Below are 19,528 nucleotides of genomic sequence, written 5' to 3'. Positions count from 1 at the left end.
TTATTAATGAAAATATTGAATAATATCTGATCCAGAACAAACCCCCAAGGAACCCCTAATAGATGTGCCCACCAGTGAACCATTGATAACTACTCTTTGAGTACAGTCTTTCAACCAGTTGTGCACCCACCTTACAAAACTATGATCTAGATGAAGTAGTTTGCTTATGAGACTGTCATGTGGGACTGCATCAAAAGCCTTACTAAAATCAAGATCTGTCATGTCTACTAACTCCCCCTGTACAATAGGCCAGAAATCCTGTCAAAGAAGGAGATCAGGTTGGTTTGGCATGATATGTTCTTGACAAACACATGCCGGCTCTTCCTTATAGTCCTATTATCCTCTAGTAATGCATATTGGAAAACATAATCATAACTATACATACAAAATGATGAGGTCTAAATTAGCTCTTACCACTCAAGAAAGGAATCTTGGAGCCAATGTGTCCCCCATGAGTTCTCTAAGATCTTCACTAATGATTCAGAGCTTGCTTCAGCTAGTTCTTTAAATACCATAGGATAAATTCCATTAGGCCCTGCAGACTTGAATACATCTACTTATCTAAATATTCTTTAATCTGTTCCTTTGTTATTTTGGCTTGCATTCCTTCCCCCTTATTGTTAATATTATTTGTGTTGAGTATCATGTCAAGACTGAAGCAAAATAGGTATTAAACACCTCATTTGTCTTGATGTCATCAGTTATTAGCTCTTCTTCTCCACTAAGTAGAGGACCTAGTTTTATTTGGCTTTTTCTTGTGCCTAATGTACTTGAAATACTTCTTCTTTTTGCCTTTTATGTCCCTCACTAACTCATTTTGTACTTTAGCCTCTCTGAGTTCGTCCCTATATACTTGTGCTATTTGTACTCCTCCTTAGCAATTTGTCCATGTTTCCACTTTTTGTAGGATTCCTTTTGATTTTCTTGTCATTAAAATGCTTCTGATGGAGCCATATTGGCCCTTTACTATTATTCCTTTCTTCACATCAGAATAGTTGGTAGTTGTACTTTTTATATTGTCTCCTTAAGAAACTGCCAGTTCTCCTGAACTCCTGTATCTCTTAGATAAAGACCCATGGGAAGACAATCTATCAGTTCTCTAAGTTTCAGGAATTGTTTTTTAAGTCTGTTGTTCTTATTCTCCTTCCTTTCCTTGGATTCATGAAATCTATTATTTCATGATCACTTTCACCCAAATTGCCTTCCAGTTTCACATTTGCCTTTGATTCTGACCAACAGGAGAGAATTAAGTCTAAAATGGCTGTCCCTCTGGTTACTTCCTCCACTTCCTGAAACAAAATGTTGCCCCCGATACATTCCAAGAACTTATTGGACATTTTGTGTTTTGTTGTATTAGTTTTCCAACAGATATCTGTGTAGTTAAAGTCCCCCACTGCTACCAACTCTTATGTTTTCAGTATTTCTGTTATTTGTTCTAGAAATGCCTCATCCCCCACTTCTTCCTGATTTGGTTGTCGATTGTAGACCCTCTCTCATGACATCACCCCTATTTTCCCCTTTTATCTTTACCCAGAGACTGGGTGGAAAGTGTTCTTGTGGTGGGTAGTGCTTCCTGTCACTGGCCCTAGGGGAGACAGATACTGCTGTGTGAGGGCTGTGGCCCCATTAAAGTTAGTTGGATTTTTAATATGTTAATTATTATGTGGTCTCACCTCATTCCTTCAGCTGCCTCTCATGTTGCAGTAGGTGGAATAAAAATGACAGCATCCATATGAGGTGTCATGTACAAGCTAAAATAGAATAATTAACTGCATGTCTTGTCTAAACCAATACAATTTCCATTTGGCACAAACCATATGGTGTGTAATATAGCACTAATCAGTGTCCATGTAAAGGGCCAATGGTGGCACTTGAGATCAGTCAAGTAATGTTACCGGCTGAAAGATTACACCAAAGAGGGAATAAGGAAGGCTGACGATAGCACTGACAAGAGTAGCTTCTTCATAGGGCATTAAGTCAATACAGGAAGGAGCTTGATCTTCTGAACACTGTGTAATAGCTTACATCCATGCATTCTTGTGATCAGCTATTGGGTTTCATCACACTCTGGAACCTGAACAAAAGACACTCTACAAAAGGTTACACTGATTTTCCAAAGTGCTGTTTAGCAATATTACATAGTGTTTTGATGAACTGTGATCCTCCTGTCAAAAGCATTCCAGGCTCCAGATTTTTTTCACCTACTTGTGATTTCTTGTAACAGAAGAAATATCAAAGGAGAGCATATGAGATTTGCTGTGGCTATGGTTTTAAAGAGTGTCCTTCCCAACAATGAAAGACAAATTGCATTGAATTACTGTGTATGTAGTAACGTAGGAGTTGCCAGACTGAATCAAACTCGAGGTCCATCTAATCCACTGTCCTGTCTCCAACAGTGGTTCAGAGGCAGATACAAGAAAGCTCCTAGTCCCTTTAGAAATTAAAGATTGGCTTAAACACTGAAGCATGAGGTTTAAACGTCTCTTCCAAAAAGTCCGTTAGTTTCTCTTAGATGTTCCACAGATGTTCATATTAACTATTATAATACTGGTTACTGTTAGCCATATATATATATTCATTCCCTTTTAAAATCTTGCTATATTTTTCATCTCAACAACAACCTGGAGCAATGAGTTCCAGTCTAATTATGCATTGCAGGAAAAACTATTTCCTTTTCTCAATTTTTGAATTTATCGTGTTTAATTTCATTGAATGGCTTCTTGTTCTTGAGTTGTAAGAGAGACTGGGAACTTCTGTTCTAACTTCTCTTAACTTTTTACTATTTTATACACTTTTATTATACCCTCTCTTACTCATCTCCTTGCTGAAATAAACAACCCCAGGTTTTCCAATCTCTTATGACAAGAGTTTTCCCGTGCCCCTATTTGTTTGATTTTTCTGAACCCCTTCTCATTATACAATATCCTTTTTGAGATGAGACCAGTACTGAGCAGTATTCTAGATGAGACCACCACATTGGATTATATAATGGTATTATAATATTTTCTGTATTATTCTTCACCCCATTCCTTATGTATCCTCACATTTTGTTTGCTTTTTTTGACTGTTGAACAGAAGTCATCACTGAGCTGTTCAGTGATCCTCTAGTCTCTTTCCTGAGCTGATACCATTAATTTAGAACCCTGTAAGGTGTGTATATTAAATATTTAGATATTTCCCTGCAGTGTAAATTACTTTATATTTATCAACATTAAACTTCATTTGCTACTGTGTTATCCATTCACCTTCCTCTGAATTTCAACACAATCCTCTCTGGTCTTGACTAACCTGAATAACTTTGTCATCTGCAAATTTTGCTACCTTACTGTTGGCATTCTATCACACGCAAAAACAGATGACTATCTGAATATTTAAGGGAATGTGGTACAATTTATGTGAGGGACAATATGAGCTGGAAGCCAGACCCCAACCTCCCATCTGCTAATGCTGTAAATGAGTTAATGTATAGGACTCTTTACAGGTTTTCTTACTTGTCTCTGGCTGTGAGCATCTAAGTTTTGGTTGGATAGCAGCCAGAGCACATTAGCATATAGTATCTGATCATGGAATAGAGTACAGCTACTGAGACTTGTAAGTGATTGAAGCCTGAGAGTTCTGCCCTCAAAGAATCTCTTCATTCAGATGACACTACATCCACCTAAGAAGTTAAGGAGGTAAGATATGACATAGAAGTCCTAACTGGTGGTTGACTAAAAGGATTGCTTTAAAAAAACCAGAAGGATACAAACTTATTTGCCATAAAGTAAAATTTAGATTTTGTAAAGTTGATATAATCCAGTAAGAAGATAAACAAATAGCAATCAAAATAATTTGAAAGCCACTATGCAATTCAATTACTAGAAGTTTTGCAAGAATTTCAGTCCATACCAACACCTAATTGTACAAACATGGTTCTCTGCAACTGTCTTCTATGCTGTATTCATCAGCCATCGTTTGTCATTCACTGGATTTTAAAGTAATATTCAATTATGCTTTTTCCTTTGGCAAGCCAATATAAAAGGAAAACGCTCCACTATAAATTGTTAATAATTAATTCTTTTGAAGAAAGAAATTAAAAATCAAATTTTCAAGCCAGTTCATTTTGAAAAGTAATTGAAGAAAGATTTGGACTGTCTTTCTGAATTATATAACAGGTCATTTAATATTCAAGGGTAATCTGTTTCATAAATTCAACACAGCTTTCCAGTGCAACTTCCATTTTAAATTGTCTGTTTTAATGTTACTGCCCTTGTCTGCAGCGGTGACTATATTAGCCCTCATGGTGTAATATGAAAGTATATGAAGACCTGATGTTTTCTATAGCCTTTTGTATGTTCTATGTAGTAAAGCAGCTTTTCCCAGAATAAGATCATTCTGATAACATCTTTTCTGGATCAAAAATGACTTAGTTGCCTAGTAAGAATTAAATTGCCAATTCAGATCACTAAGCAATTAATGTTAAATCCCAAGTGTCATGTTTAGTGTCTTTCTGCATGCATTTTGCTCTGAATATCTGATCACAGTACGCTGCAATTCCCTTATTGTTTTACCATTGATTTGTTCTGATTTACTTATTGGGAAGTAATACTCTGAATATACTGTTTATGGTACCTTTCATCCATGGATCTCAACATGGTTTACAAATATTCACTGAGCCTCATAACACTCTTGTGAAGTATTATCAGACCAATTTCTAAGATGGGTAAACTGAGGCACCTCTTAAAGATCTTGTCACTTGCATAGCCAATAATAATAATAAAATGGCTCCCAGTTCCCTATTCCAGTTACTGGACAAACTGCCTAATACATTATGATGCTATATATGTTATATATTTGACCACTCAGCATGCTGCAGCTGATCCTTAGCTGGCGTAAATCAAAGTAACTCCACTGAAGATAATGAAGCTATGACAGTTTCCACCAGCTGAGGCTCCAGATGATACTTTTCAGATTTACCTTCTCTCTTCAGAAATAATAATGATTTCACTCAAGAAAAAATAACTTTATGTGTGTGCACACTGCTGTTGTGGTGCTATGCTTAGCTGATACTGAAATTATGACTGGAAAGCATAAGGAAACAATAATTTTTAACTAACATACCAAATTTTCTTCTGTTTGCCTGCTAGTTGAGATAGGAAAATGGATGAAGCCTGCCCAGTTCTATCCATTTTTGTAACTGATGGGCTTTCAGAGGTGCGTGCAATTTAGGAAATGGCCGAGAACCATTTCAATTTAAATGACATGATTAGGGTGACCAGACAGCAAGTGTGAAAAATCGGGACGGGGTGGGGGGCAATAGGCGCCTATATAAGACAAAGCCCCAAATATCGGGACTGTCCCTATAAAATCAGGACATCTGGTCACCTTAGATATGACAGAGTCACCTATTGCACCTTATCTTTGTAATGTACATTATGAGAAAATCCTATTGTGTAACCAACAAAAAAAAAAAGAGGCCTTAGCAAGTGCTGAGCTTCCCAGTCATTTTGGCTCTGAAAATATAGGGCCTGATTCTGATCTCACTTACAAAGAGGTCTGGGCGTGGAGTTACATGAACATAAATTTGATCTGAAAAGAGAATGAGCAAGACAAAACCGTCAATAAACTCATGGTGTGCTTTCAGTTAATAATGCCTCCATAAGATCACATTCTGTCTCTAAGCTATATTTTCCATTGTTTTGTCTGCTTGCAAAACTTTTAATGAAACAAGTTTTTCTGGCAGAAGAACACTGATTTTTATCTTTAATGGGCAGCCTCTCTATCGTTTAGCTTCAGGAAACAGGTTCCTCATTGTAAACTGCCTGAGAGTGGTGACAGCTAGTTAACTTCAAAAGAAGGCAGTGGAGATTTGCTTGCTAAGTTTGGGAAGGAATTCAGAAATGCTGAAAGCTGCAGATGACATTATGGACCAGGAGGATTCTACTTCTCAAAGTGGAGAAATGACAAGCTGGGATATCAATGACATCAAACTGCCTCAGGTACGTGCATTTGTTTTAGAAGGTATTTTAGAAGTTCAGCCAATACCTTCTGAAACATCCATATTTTATCATCTTTCCTTATTTGCCACTTTCCCGGTATCCCTGGTGTAGATCGCAAAATGAGACATTTTGTTGAACAGCTAGAAAATTATTCAGTAAACCATTTAAGCATTCATACATTTATCTTTGAATTATACACCTGAAAGAGCTGTCTTGTGTTAGAACTAATAGTGACACTATAGTTTCACTAGTTATCTAGTTCACTGGTTGGATGATACAGCTATTCAAAATTTTATTTTGTCATCTCTTTTGAATGTCTTATTTACTGCATATCATTCAAATGTGCTTTGAACACACAATTATTAATTTTCTCTTTGGTGTAGGACTATAATATCTGAGTGCTGCACAAACACTAGTGAATTTTTTTAACAGCAGCACTGTGAGGTAAGTGGATGGTATTTTATCCCATTTTACAGATGGTACCTGAGACACAGAGATTAAGGTCAAAAGTGCCCAGTAACTTTAGGTGTCCAATTTGCGATACCTAGGACTTAATTTTTCAGAGTATTTTGCATTATAAAGCATTTTATATTTTCAAGAAGCACAGCTGCCACTGCTTTCAGTTGCAGATGTGAGTTCTTAACACTTCTGCAAATCAGAGCCCAGATTTAAGCTAGGTACCCAGAAACTTTGCAGCCTTAAAGTTCTTTTAATGTAGTTTTGTATGTGTGTAGTTTTCTAGGTGTTTTAAAAAAGCAAACTGAAAAATGGTGAAACTCCAGTAAGTGGCAACATCTTGACACTAATATGGGTCATCAGCATTGTTGGAACATTTAGACCCAAGTCTCTGCAACTTGAGCTACCAGAGTAACAGAGGACACGAGCTGGTTGTCACCCTGTATGTGGACCAGCTATTAGTAGGGCATTAGACACACACTTTGGCTGGAAGTATAAGAGATATTTGTTGACAGCAGATGATGGTGACCCCCAAGCTCTTTATCCCAGTTCCAGTTCCCCTCTTCATGCTCCCCTTCTGAGTCCCAGTCTTCCACTATATCAGCATCAAGTCTCAATCTCCCTTCCTGAGCTTCTCATCTCAATATCCACTAGGCTCCTTGTCAAGCCAAGCCAGTCCCTCACACACGCAACCCCAACTCCTCATCCAATCCGTCTCCCCACCTTGGCTCCCACTCACAATCACCCTCCCCACCCAGGCTCCTTGTCTCAGTTCCCCTTCCACACCAAAAGCTCTTTGTCCAAATCTACTGCCACCACTGGCCCTCCTCCTGTAGGTCCGTCTCTAGCTCCATCTGCATTTGTGTCAGGCGGATTCGACCTCCACACTGCCTAGGAGCCAGCAGATGGAGCACAGAGAGCATAGAAGAAATGTCTTCCTGTTCTCAGTTCCCAAGCCTGGAGCCACAGCAGCTCCCAGCAGCTGGAAGTAGTGATTTCTGGGAGAGTTTTTATCAGACATTGGATTCCTGGCCTGGAACATGTGCAGTGCAGATTAAAACTTCAGGGAATTTAGCTGCCAAACTCTAACAAGTCTCTACTGAGCATGTGTGAACTGAGTAGAGCTGGCCATAACTCAGGATTTTCAGTTCCTAAAAAATTTCAGTATTTTGGAATTCGTTTTTTGTTCTAAACTGAATCAAAAACAATTATACCAAATTCTTTTTGCACCCAAAAAGCCTGAAAAATTTCATTTTGGGAGCACCGAACCAAAATTAAATATGTGAAATTGACATTCTTATCAGTTTCACTGCTGTTAGCACAGGTAGCAGCAGAATGTCACTTTTATTCAGCAGCTGTCTGGGCTCCCAGGGTCCGCTAGTCCAGGGCAGCACCACCATGTAGATTGGAAGCCCTGGGGTCCTCAGGACTGTGACAGATTCCTGGGCCAGTTGACACCCTGGCTACCCACTCAGGTGTCTGATAGACCAGGGAGCCAGCTGGCCTGGGAATCTGGAAACTGTGTGCACCACCGCCGCCCCTCAGCAGGAAGCTGTCTGCATGGAAGAGCTGCCTGGTGGCAGCCATGAACACTGGAAGCCCGATGCAGGACTTTCAGGTACCCAATTCTGCAGCAGGCAGCCTGGAAGACCTGAGAGCTTGTCTACACAATATATAGTTCATGAAAAGCTGGGGTATAAATCCACCCCACATGAGCCTGTGGCACACTAAGTGTCCATGTGAACCCTGCTACTGCACACTAAAAGTTCTGTAGTGAGCTTTGACCTACCCAACTTTGAAACAGAAGTAGATTAACTTACCCTGAGTGGGGTTCACAGGGCTTCCAGGCTCTGAAACTGCTAGCTGAGCGGTCTCTAGAGTCAAGGCAACTTGAAGCCTGCCATGATGGGGTTGTCCTAGACTCGAGCTTGAGCTCCAGCTCGCAGAGTTCTATAATTCCTGCTCCAAGGCAGAGAGATGGGCAGTGCTGCTGCAAATGAGGGGGGAGCATAGCAGCCCTGAGAGCTCCAGCTGGGGGTACTAGGCTCAGGGCTCCTGGGCTTTTGTGCTTGGGGTTTCTGGAGCTGTCAAGCTCTCTGTGGAAAGGGGAGCCTGGAAACCCTGCAATTACCAGCACAGGGCAGTCTGCATGGTGGGGTTGCCCCAGAACACTGGCTTCCCAGCAGCCATCCAGGAAATCAAGTTTTAAGTAAAGTTTCATCAAATCTGCAGTAGATTCAGTGAAACATTTTGCTCTACTGAGCTGATACGTTCTGGTTAAACTCAGATTTGTCAGAAAATTTCTGGCTAGCTCTAAAATCAAGATTTTCTCAAAGGAACAGAACTTGTCAAACTTGGGTAGTTTTTCACAAGAATGGCAAAGGAATAGCCCTGATGCTAGTCTCTCTCAATAGATCTCCCAGCCAGTGCAAATTAGCAAGGTGCTTCTGTACTGCTTTTGTGGATCTCAGTCTCCTTTGACCTTTTCTCCTTTCTTTGCTTTCATTACACTCAAGAAAAAAATCCCAGTGCTTTGCTGAGACTTGTTCATGTTGTCACCAATCTATTTCCCATTAAGGCATCAGAGTGTTGTTTGGTTCTTTATAACCTATTTACATTTTCTTCTTTTACTCACTGTAGCCATTGTGTGGATGTCTGGCTGGCCCCTTGCTAAAATGTCATTCTGTTTGTTGGTTACAATATAGATTTTGGCTCAATCTCTAATAAAAAAATAAGTTCTGACTGAAATGCTGTATTGGAGGGGCTAACCCAAACCAAATGCTTGTCTCCACTTCCAAACTTTGCAGCACAGACCCATCTAGTAATGGTGAAATAGGCCATGGAGCATACAAGAAATTAACAGCTGCTACGCTTGATGGCTGTGTAGGGTACTTCATTTAAAGTAGGTAGCTTAAAGTCACTTGGTATCGCACCTTCCACTCTGAGACTGCTCTGCACCTGGCTGGGCCCTGGAATGAGTTAGAGCAACCTGAAGGCCAAAGGGCTGTTCTGGCAGCTAGTCAGATCATTGGAGCAAAGGGGAACTGTAGCCACAGTCCCTTTCCCCAGCCATCCCCCAAGCCTATACTGAAGGAATCCTCCTGTTACTGGCTAGTCTGGATTTAGGCCTGCTACACACTGTCAGAGTGACAAGGATCTAGCCTATTGTCCTCATATTGAGAAACTACTTTCTTTCCTTGGCTAAAATGTGGCATTCTTTGGGTTCTTAACAGGATGTGAAACAAACAGATTGGTTTCAGGAATGGCCAGATTCCTATGTAAAGCATATCTATAGCTCAGATGATAAAAATGCTCAGAGGCACCTGAGTAGCTGGGCAATGAGAAACACCAATAACCACAACTCGCGCATCTTAAAAAAGTCCTGCCTTGGGGTAGTGGTCTGCAGCAATGACTGCTCAGCCGCAGATGGGAGGAAGATCTATCTGAGACCAGCCATATGTGATAAAGCCAGGCAAAAGCAGCAAAGTAAGTATGGCTATATGGAAATGGCAACACCTGCCCTGGTTCTCTTATTAATAACTTAGTTAATAAATTATTATAATATCATAGACATTAGCGATGGAAAAGACTAAATGCATCATCCAGTCTTTCCCACTGCCATTACAACAGTATTCCCTATTATTTAATACAACTTGCATATTTCAGAAGAATTCTAATGAATATTGATTCCTTTTTATTTTTACTGATTTGGCTTCTCAAAACTTTCTTTTGCAGCCTGGATAGTCTTAAAAGTCAGCATATACTGTCTATTTTGCTTTAGCTAAGGCTTGATATCCAGCTTGGTACAGATGAGTTCCTAGTATACTAATCTGCACAGGAACCTTACTTAAAGGTGACCTCCAAAGGGAAAAAATTAGTTGATTTTTTTTATGATGCAGAAAAAATATTTTTCTAAAGAAAAAGTATTTGGGTTTTTTTACTTGTGTCTGTGTTAGATTTTCAACCTGTCTACGCTGGAAGACTATGATGAATGGAAAATTACTGAAAAAGTGACAACACAAAAACTGAGCAATCTAAACTTGAGTAATTGAGAAGGGAAGAGATTTTTAGCTAGACTTGTTAAAATTCTTTTTAATTGTTTGGTTTTTTTAATGGTGACTAATGAACATTTTGGATAAAGGAAGATTTTGTTAAAGACTTCAGCTAAAGTTAGAATTGGAAGGATTAAATTTTATTGGTAAATGTCAGCAAGCATTGATATCACAGTTCACAAGTTAATTGACAAAAAAATCCTTCAATAATAATCAAAACTTACAGATAGGCAAAGAAAGAAAAATGCTGGTTGAGAACTTATTAGAGTTTGGTTTAAGGATATTTACTTAGCATATTGTTATATGTGATGCTATCTCCCTGATAATTTTGCACAACTGTGAAAATTTAAATCTATAAAAAAAAATTAAGTGCTTAGACAAACATTTATATTATCTGTTGAAAATTTTTTTAAAAAAATCAAATTCTGCCAAATCTAGTTGAAGTGTTGGAGCCCATAATAAATATCTCTGAGCTCTCACGAACCAGGGAAGATCAGACTTGAAATTCCTGATATTTCGAGATAGAGCTGGTTGAAATTTGGCATTTCCATTCCTCAGGAAATTCTGGCATTTCAAGATTTCCTTTCATCCCAAATCCCAAAGAAAAGACAACATTTCTAAATTTCCCACAAAATAGAATTGCCAAAATAATTGGTTACAGAACTATCTAAATTACCTGATCAAAACTTTTTGTTTTGATAAGGTTGAAGTACTTTGTTTCAACTGTATCATTCAAAATATATTATATTAGTTGAAATTATAAAGTTGAAACAAGGCACTTGAATGCACAGTCAACCTGTGGAACTTGTTGCCAGGGGATGTTGTGAAGGCTAAACTATAAAACCAAGAAAAGTTCATGGAGGTCTATCAATGGCTATTAGCCAGAATGGTCAGGGACGCAGCTCCCTGCTCTGAATGTCCCTGGCTCTGTTTGCCAGAATCTGGGAGTGGACAAGAGGCAATGGATCAACTGATAATTGCCTGCTCTGTTCATTCTGAAGTACCTGGCATTGGCCATAGTTGGAAGACAGCCTACTGGGCTAGATGGACCATTGATCTGACCGAGTGTGGTGGTTCTTATGTTCTTATGATAATTTTTCATTGAACCTTTTGATGAAATTTGTGCAGTTTGGCAAAATGCTTTTTGTATTGAATCAGTATTTTCCAGTGGAAAACATCTATCAATATTTTTTTAACCAGGCCTACTTCTAAGTTGAAAAACAATCAGAAAACCAAAACCCTCATTGCCGAGCCTTTCAGCTCTTTTTTTATACTTCAATGAAAAACCAAACTAAGTACAAAAAAAATACAATTTTTAAAAATATACTTTGCAGGTCACCTTGAAGTATGAAACAGGAGAAAGGTCATTCTTTGCCACTATTTGATTGTCTATATGTACTACTCAATGCATCTTTTGAGCACACAAGCACCATAAGGTAACAATCCACTGCAAATGAATCCAATCTGTGAGAATGGTTCATCTGACTGCTAGATCCCCTGTACTGATGCAAATGTATCCTCCTACTCTTGTTACAGGGAAATGCTGTCCAAACTGCAGTGGACCTTTAAAGCTTATTTCCTGTCGAGGCCATGGTGGGTACCCTGTCACCAACTTCTGGAGGCATGAAGGGCCATTCATATTTTTTCAGGTTGGTATAAAACAGTTTTATCCAGAGCAATTTAAAAAGGTATTGAATCCAATTAATTAAAGACATTTATTTGTTCTACCTAATAAGAATCGTATATTATCATTACTTTGTACTGCATCATACCCGTGCGGGCAAGTCTACACTGCAACTGGGAGTGTGCTTCCCAGCCCGGGTAGACAGACATGGCCTAGATCTGCTTGAGCTAGTGCACTAAAAACAACAGTGTAGCTGTTGGGACACAGCCTAGCCACTTGAGTATGGGCCAGAGGCGGGGGGTGTTGTGTGTCAGGCGGGCTTGTACTGAACATCCACACTGCTATTTTTAGCATGCTAACTAGAGCAGGGAGGGAGATGCTCTCCCAGCTGCAGTGCAGACATAGTCTAAAAGACTAAGACAAAGCCCTGATCCTTACAGCTTCGGAAATGCTATTTTGCTGTTACGTCCTTCCCAGAATGCACCATCCAGGAATAAGGATTTCTTAGAGCAGTAAGGAGTCATACCTAAGCATGTATCTGTGGTAGCCCATCATATACACACTATACTTTTTGTAGCATTTAGTACCAATTGCTCAAACAGTTAGATAATAGGCCAGATCTGGTATAAACAGATATTTTTTTAAAGCTTTACTGTGACCCTTTGGGAAATTTGGAAGGGGGGTTGTTTTGGTTTTTTTGTAAGTACTTATACTTCCATTACCGTCATTTTTGAGCACCTCACAATGTTTAACATATTTGTCCTGACAACTTTACCCTGCGCGGCAAGATAGTGCTATTCTCCACATTTTACAGATGGACAACTGAGGCACAGAGAAGCTAAGTGACTTGCCTAAGGTCGCAGAGGAAATCTGGGGCAGAATAGGAAATTGAACCCATGTCTCTTAAGTCCAAGGCTAAATTCTGGACTATCCTTACTCTCCTCCAGGTCTTTGCACCTTCTGGGGACCTGGCCAAACATATTTCGTTTTAATAACATATTGTATTTACAAACATGCTTATATCAAGTTAATTCTCAAAGAAATAGAAATGGAAATTAATTTTCTGATTAAGCATACCATCTATCTATATACACACACACACACACACACACACACACAGATCCTTAGTTTTGAAAGATATGTGTGTGTTCCTTAAAGAAGCAACAAAGAGTCCTGTGGCACCTTTTAGACTAACAGATGTATTGGAGCATAAGCTTTCGTGGGTGAACATCCACTTTGTCAGATGCATGCCATTCATTAAAGAACTAATGAAACTGGCTTCTCACACATACTACAGAGAGAGAAGCTTCCCCACACACCTTAGTTCTGACTAGCAGCAACCCTGCAAGTCTGGGCTCTGTTGAGAAGAACCCTAGCTGTAAATGTTGTGCAATGGTTTTGTGATTTCTGCAAATGTCCATCATCAGCAGACCACCCTATTCTGTTTTGCTGAGTTGAATACACCATGTGAGGTGAAAGGCTCTAACCCACTGGGCCACGCAGCCCCTACGTGGATTTTAAATACATACCGTAAGTGCTGAAGTCCTAAAGTTACTGTTTGGGCTCTGATTTAATTTGAACTTAACCCATTCCTTTCTAAAGTCTAAGGGGGCCCATGATCACCCCAGGCCAGAAACAAAACTAGAAGCAGAAGCAAGAAGATCAATACAGAAAGGACAGACAGCTGTTTCTCCCACCTCTCCAAGACTAAAAAGATGCCGGGAGGTTGAGGTAACTTTTATTATTAATATACAAAACACAGAGGGCTCAACAGTCTCTTGTCCTATGTGCCATGCTGCTCAGGTTACCTGGACCTTAGGTGTGGGAGTCAGCAACTTTGGCATGCCTACCACTGAATAAAAACTATGGCCAGATTCTCCCCTCCCTTAGAAAAGCCCACAGGAGAGGAGACATCTGTCATTGCAGCTTTCCCCTCAGAACTCTCCTCTTAGATTGTTGTGGGGACTTTCACGCTGCAGAATGAGCTGGGGTTTTATCAAAATAACTTGCAAATCTCCATGATGTGTAGATATCAAGGATCCACTAGAAGCATAGGATTATCCACGTGTAGGCTCTGCAGTAGCTTCCACCACCACCACCTCCATCTCCATCTAGCTGCCATGCTACTCCAAATGGGAGTTGTACTGCCAAGACAATCCCCACTTGCTGTGTAGGTCTTACCAATGATGTTGAGGGGCCATCACAGAAAAGTTAATGCCACCTTAGCTTGAGTTCAGTTTCTATGAATTCCACGGTTGGTGAGGGATAATGTGCATCCTTCATGCTTAGTCCTTTCTGGCCCCCTTCCCACATAAGCATTTCTAGACCCATGGAGAGTTCTCCGCAGAGCCAAGAGGAGGATGATCCAGAGATGGCTTCTCCCTGTCCTGACTATGTGGAAAGGGTGAGAATCACACACACTGAGGGCAGCATCCATGCACAGATCTCATGACTGTAATCCAGCCCTGAGTAAGGAAATCAGGTTGATCAGCAGAGCTATCCCTGGTGTGAATTATCAGCATTCTTTGAGAGAGGTCACAAGTACTCAGCTGCATCTGCTGTTTGGTGGATGGAAGACAGTGACACTTATCACAGGTTGGTGCACTTGACATTGAGGCTTCTTCTGGCTGCTGAAGGAAGGTATTAATGATTTTCAGAGGGGGGGTAACTACCCACCGATCTCTCAGTTCTGTGTGAATGTGTGGGGAATCAGAGAATCCTTGAAGCTCCAAGAAATGAGTCAAAGATAGAACAGCGGAGGTTACACCAACCAGAATGAAACAACGAAGACCTAAGTGACTTTCAGTGAAAATATGCTGGGAGGGTGTGAGAAAGTGGCGCTCAGGAGTGACTCTGTGGGAGATACTGATTTCTGAGGAAACAGGGAGCAAATACATGATGCATTGCTATGGCAGCTAATGTCTGATACAAGAACAAGGGGACATGAACTTTTGAAAAAGCCAATGAGCCAACAGCTGTTCTCATATGGTTTCAAGTCTGTCCTTGTTTGCATAGGTGCAGTTCTTCCCCCATGTAACAAGACTGGGTCCCATTTGCCATTTTTCCTATGTGCCTGATCCTGATATTCTAATTCAGGCAAAACTCTCATTGTCCGCTTCTCAATTCTTCTCCCATTAAAGTCAATGAGAGTTTGTGCCCAAGACTCCATAAATACATGTTGTTTGGGATAGATCCTCAGCTGGTGTAAATCAGTATAACTGCTCCAATCATAATTTGGCTCCGTTTCTCTCAAGCTCATTTGTTTCTCTGCTTTTTCTTTCCCTGAAATCATGATCCCTTGTTACAGATTGATAATGCCCACAACAAGTAGTTGTGAGGTCACAGAAGATTTTGACTTCAGATGAAGAATAATTTGCTGAAGCAGAAAAAACTCTCAAATAATACGTCTTATTATATCATGCCTGGAAGGAGAACTATAGAAAATATATGATCTAGAAATAGAATAATTTTCAGTAGAATGTTTTCAAACTTTTCCGTATGGTATCAGCTGGTCTTTAACTAAGGCAGGGCTGGGCCCTAAAGAATGTACAGTCAGTGGAATTTCTTCATACAGATAGTTGAAGAATATGTGAAGGGAGTTTTACTGCGGTTGGGTCCATCAAGTCATAAAGTTGCAATAATGAAAAGGATGCAAAAGTAAAATGACAAAGAACAGAAGACTGTAAGCACTAATCATTAAATGTACACAAAAAGAAGGTGTTCTGCAAGGAATTAAACCTTGTAAAATTATAATCCAATAATTAGAGTATTTAAAGAGATTGCAAAATACCCAGAAAGTATGCTCAGCAGAATACTTCCAGTGTGCTGCGCCTTCATTGAATGAAACTGACATTCATGAAGCTCTGAATTTTAAAGAAATAAAAATGTCAACTAAAAATAAGGGGAAATACTTTTACAAATGTCTGAAGAATCATATTTATTGGGATGAAAAAAAAAATCAACTTCAAATGTAACAACCATTTAAAAAAAAACATCCTATCCAATTGCAGCAAAGCTCCACAGAAATAAGTAAATTATCCTTTGTCATAGTACATGTATTGAAACTGCAATTTCATTAATAAGTATTATTTTGATATACTCTAGTATTCAATTCAAGGTACATTTTCTAGTAAGCCTTTGGAAGGACTTTGGAGGCTGAACTATGCTATACTTACAAGGCTCCCCATCAGCATAGCATCTGAGCACTCCACCTTTAATGTATTTATTTTCACAACCCCCCTCATAGTACTATTATCTCCATTTTACAGACGGGCAGAGTGATTATGTGACTTGCCCAAGGTTATACAGGAAGTCTGTGTAAGAGAAGAGAACCCAAGTCTTAAAAGTCCCAGACTAGCATCCTAAAACTAGAGCCTTCTTCTTTCTCTGAACTTTGACTTTCATTTGCTGTTTATCATTTGGGGCCCCAACTGTGCTCCTCTATTATGAAGAAACAGATAAGTTCAAAGGAAGAGACACCAGACTTGGATGGGTTTCTTTCCATTTTACATTTCTCTTATACTGTACCATCGGCCTACTAAGATTCACCATTACGATGCACAATATTAACATAATGCAAGGACAGAAGAAATATAAACTCAGATATCTTTGGTACTCTGACTAGATCTGTTTTATTGTTTACATTAAGAGTATTAATTGGTCTGCGTTAGTTATAAGGGTTTCTTTTTTGTTTGTTTTGTTGAGTTAATTATTAAATTTTATTTTTCTTTCTTAAGTCCCTGATAGGTGAGATGCAAAGTCAGGAAGCTTGGCCTTTACTTCTTTCCAATCAGGAAAACTACATATCACCCTGTAGTTTTAATGGACATTTACTAGACAAAAACTCTCAAGAGCAAATAAATAATTGTTTGTCTCTTGCCAAAAACTATGGTTTTGGAAGATCCCCTGACCTAACAGAACACTCTCAGGACATAGGATCTAACAAATACTACGAGAAGTGCAAAGAAATTGGCAGCAGGGAGCTTGACAGTAGAGACCTGTCTGGACCTTCTGTGTGCAATATGTATGCTGACTATGGAGAGCCACAACCCTGGAATAAGAACACTACCCTAGAAAGGAATCCATGTACTGACAAGTGTTGCAATGGTTCTACTTTATCTTTGGCTGATCTGCATTGTGAAATCATTTCTCCACAAAGCTGTATGGACTCCAGTATCCAACATGTTCCCAATAAACCACCTACAACAAAGGCTGGCTACCATCCTTCCAGGCCTAACCCAGGCCTGTCTGGAGATGATTTTTATGAAGGGAAATTGCATGTGAATTACAACAGCAGCTACATCCCTTCCTCTTTCTACCATCTCTCTTCGGAGGATCCCTACTTCATTATGAATTCTGCACATCACCATCAACAGCCTTCACCACTCACGAAAGGAAACGAATGGGACTTTGAAGAAGAAAGAAAATACACCAATCTGGATTACTGCAACACTGAAATGATTTTTAGTCTCTATCCTTTACGATGATCATGTTTATTATTTCCCCTCTTCCCTGCACCTGTAAAAGTGGGCCTGATTCTCTGCTCTGTGTAACGTGGATGTAAAATGCTGCCATTCTGATTAGGCAGCCCTCTACCCCTCACTCTACATAGGCACAGAAGACTGTGCAGGGGGTAGATAAACAGGCTTAGGGAGCACAGCCACCCTGCACTTCCCTGCAGGCCTCTCATCTCCCCTGTGCAGCAGGACAGAGGAGCCATAATCAATTCCAGTTCATTTTATCCCCTACATCATTCCCTGGGATGTATCTACTCCCTGTCTGTGGACATGTCCATTCATGAAGCCTCACTGATATCTCCTGTCACCCTTGAATTGTTCTTAATATTGGCCATTTTATGTTTGCAAAACTTGCCCTATTTTTAGTCTAAGGCTGCAACAGTCCTTGAATACGTATGTCCCTTATTCCACTCCATATTTAAATTATGCAAACTTGATTTTAATAAGAGCTATCAGAGGGCACCACTCATGAAAAATCAAGCCAAATATGTCGGTGCCTAAATATGGGTTTTGCTGCCTACCTTTAGGTGACCAACTTTGAAAATGTTGGCAGATTTCTTTAAACTTCCCTTGGAGCGTGTATCTTTTCGGTAGCTATATAATCTCTGTCACTCTTTGGATTCTGTTTCATTGTTCTCCATTCCACAGCAAAGTGTACAGTATTTCAAAGCTGTGGACTAAGTTGGAACTTAGCAGCGATCACTAGAAGAGACTGCTCTGGACCCAGATACTCTGAGGAAGTTCAGATCTAGATCCACATTTCATGGCTGGCTCCTATTAGTATAATGGGCTGAACCAAAACCCTGAATCCAAACACCCTTGGGCTTTGGGATCCAGATTCAAACTTTGTAGTTTGAGCTCATTTCTACTCTCTAGTCTTCCAAGCAATGCCCTGACAATACGTTATGATGTGAGATGCCATAAAGTTTTTATTGGTACTAGCTTGGATCAAGAATATTACAAAATAAGTGGCAGTAAACATGTTATAGTACTCCACACCATGAAATACTTGGTGTTTGTCAAATAGGGTCAGTCTAATCATTTGTCTTTTGTTTGCATGTTTTCTTTCATTAGATTCTCCCTACCTTTTCTACTTTGAGGTACTTTTGTTGCTATGGAAATGATACCATCAGCAGTAAGGGTGGAGTTTAGTGACATTTATAAGAGGAGGATAAAGTATATTTATAGAATGTTTCAAAATGTATATTGCAGTTTGTGAAATATAAGGGTCTGCAGCAGCTTTCATGACCAGGTATGTTGTACAAATCTAATATATATCCCAGTGTGGTAGTCATCTTGTTAGGTGTTGGCTAATTCAGCAACCTCCCTACTTAGTCTGTCAACCATTATCACTCCAACATATAATTTGGCACCTTTTATTTTTATTATTCATCAAATCTATCTGAAGATTTCTATGCTAAGTTTTATTAATGACAATAGCCACATTTATATTCAATAAGATAAAAATATTTAAGACGGGTTATAAACCCTCCTGCTTTAGAACATAAGCCAACAAATAATTGATGAGGGTGAGGGAGGAGCTCTCTTTTGAGCTGGTTATGCTATAACTGTTTCTGCTGGGAATCTTCTTCAAAAGCTTCTAGTTCAGGTCCTTGCCAGAGACAGAATACTGGGCTAAAAGAACCACTGGTCTGATGTTGTATTGCAGTTCCTGTGTTCTTTGCCAGATCCTCTAAATTTGCTTAGTCGGTAGTGCTACTGTTACTATAGCTAATACTTGGTATTGATACAGTGCCTTCCATCTGATGTTTTCAAAATGCATCACAATATTAAAGACTTGGATTTCAGAAGATGCCTGAAGGGAAGTATTATTAACCCCATTTAACAGATGAAGAAACTGAGACATGGAGTAGTTAAGTGATTCTCCTAAAGTCACACAAA

General features: G+C 39.5%; 1 protein-coding gene across 1 annotated transcript; it reads left to right on the top strand.

Annotated features, from left to right (window-relative positions):
- Positions 1 to 5,879: 5,879 nt before the first annotated feature.
- On the top strand, positions 5,880 to 17,596 carry GCM1 (glial cells missing transcription factor 1). The gene is made up of 5 exons (XM_032764047.1): positions 5,880 to 5,978; positions 9,668 to 9,920; positions 12,023 to 12,135; positions 13,713 to 13,841; positions 16,847 to 17,596. The coding sequence occupies exons 1-5, from the start codon at positions 5,880 to 5,882 to the stop codon at positions 17,594 to 17,596; spliced, it is 1,344 nt and encodes a 447-aa protein (XP_032619938.1).
- Positions 17,597 to 19,528: the final 1,932 nt, after the last annotated feature.

Source organism: Chelonoidis abingdonii, chromosome 3, assembly GCF_003597395.2.
Source record: "Chelonoidis abingdonii isolate Lonesome George chromosome 3, CheloAbing_2.0, whole genome shotgun sequence".
NCBI classification, from domain to species: Eukaryota; Metazoa; Chordata; order Testudines; family Testudinidae; genus Chelonoidis; species Chelonoidis abingdonii.
Note: the sequence above shows the minus strand (reverse complement) of the source record. Positions and strands in the feature narration are given on the sequence as shown.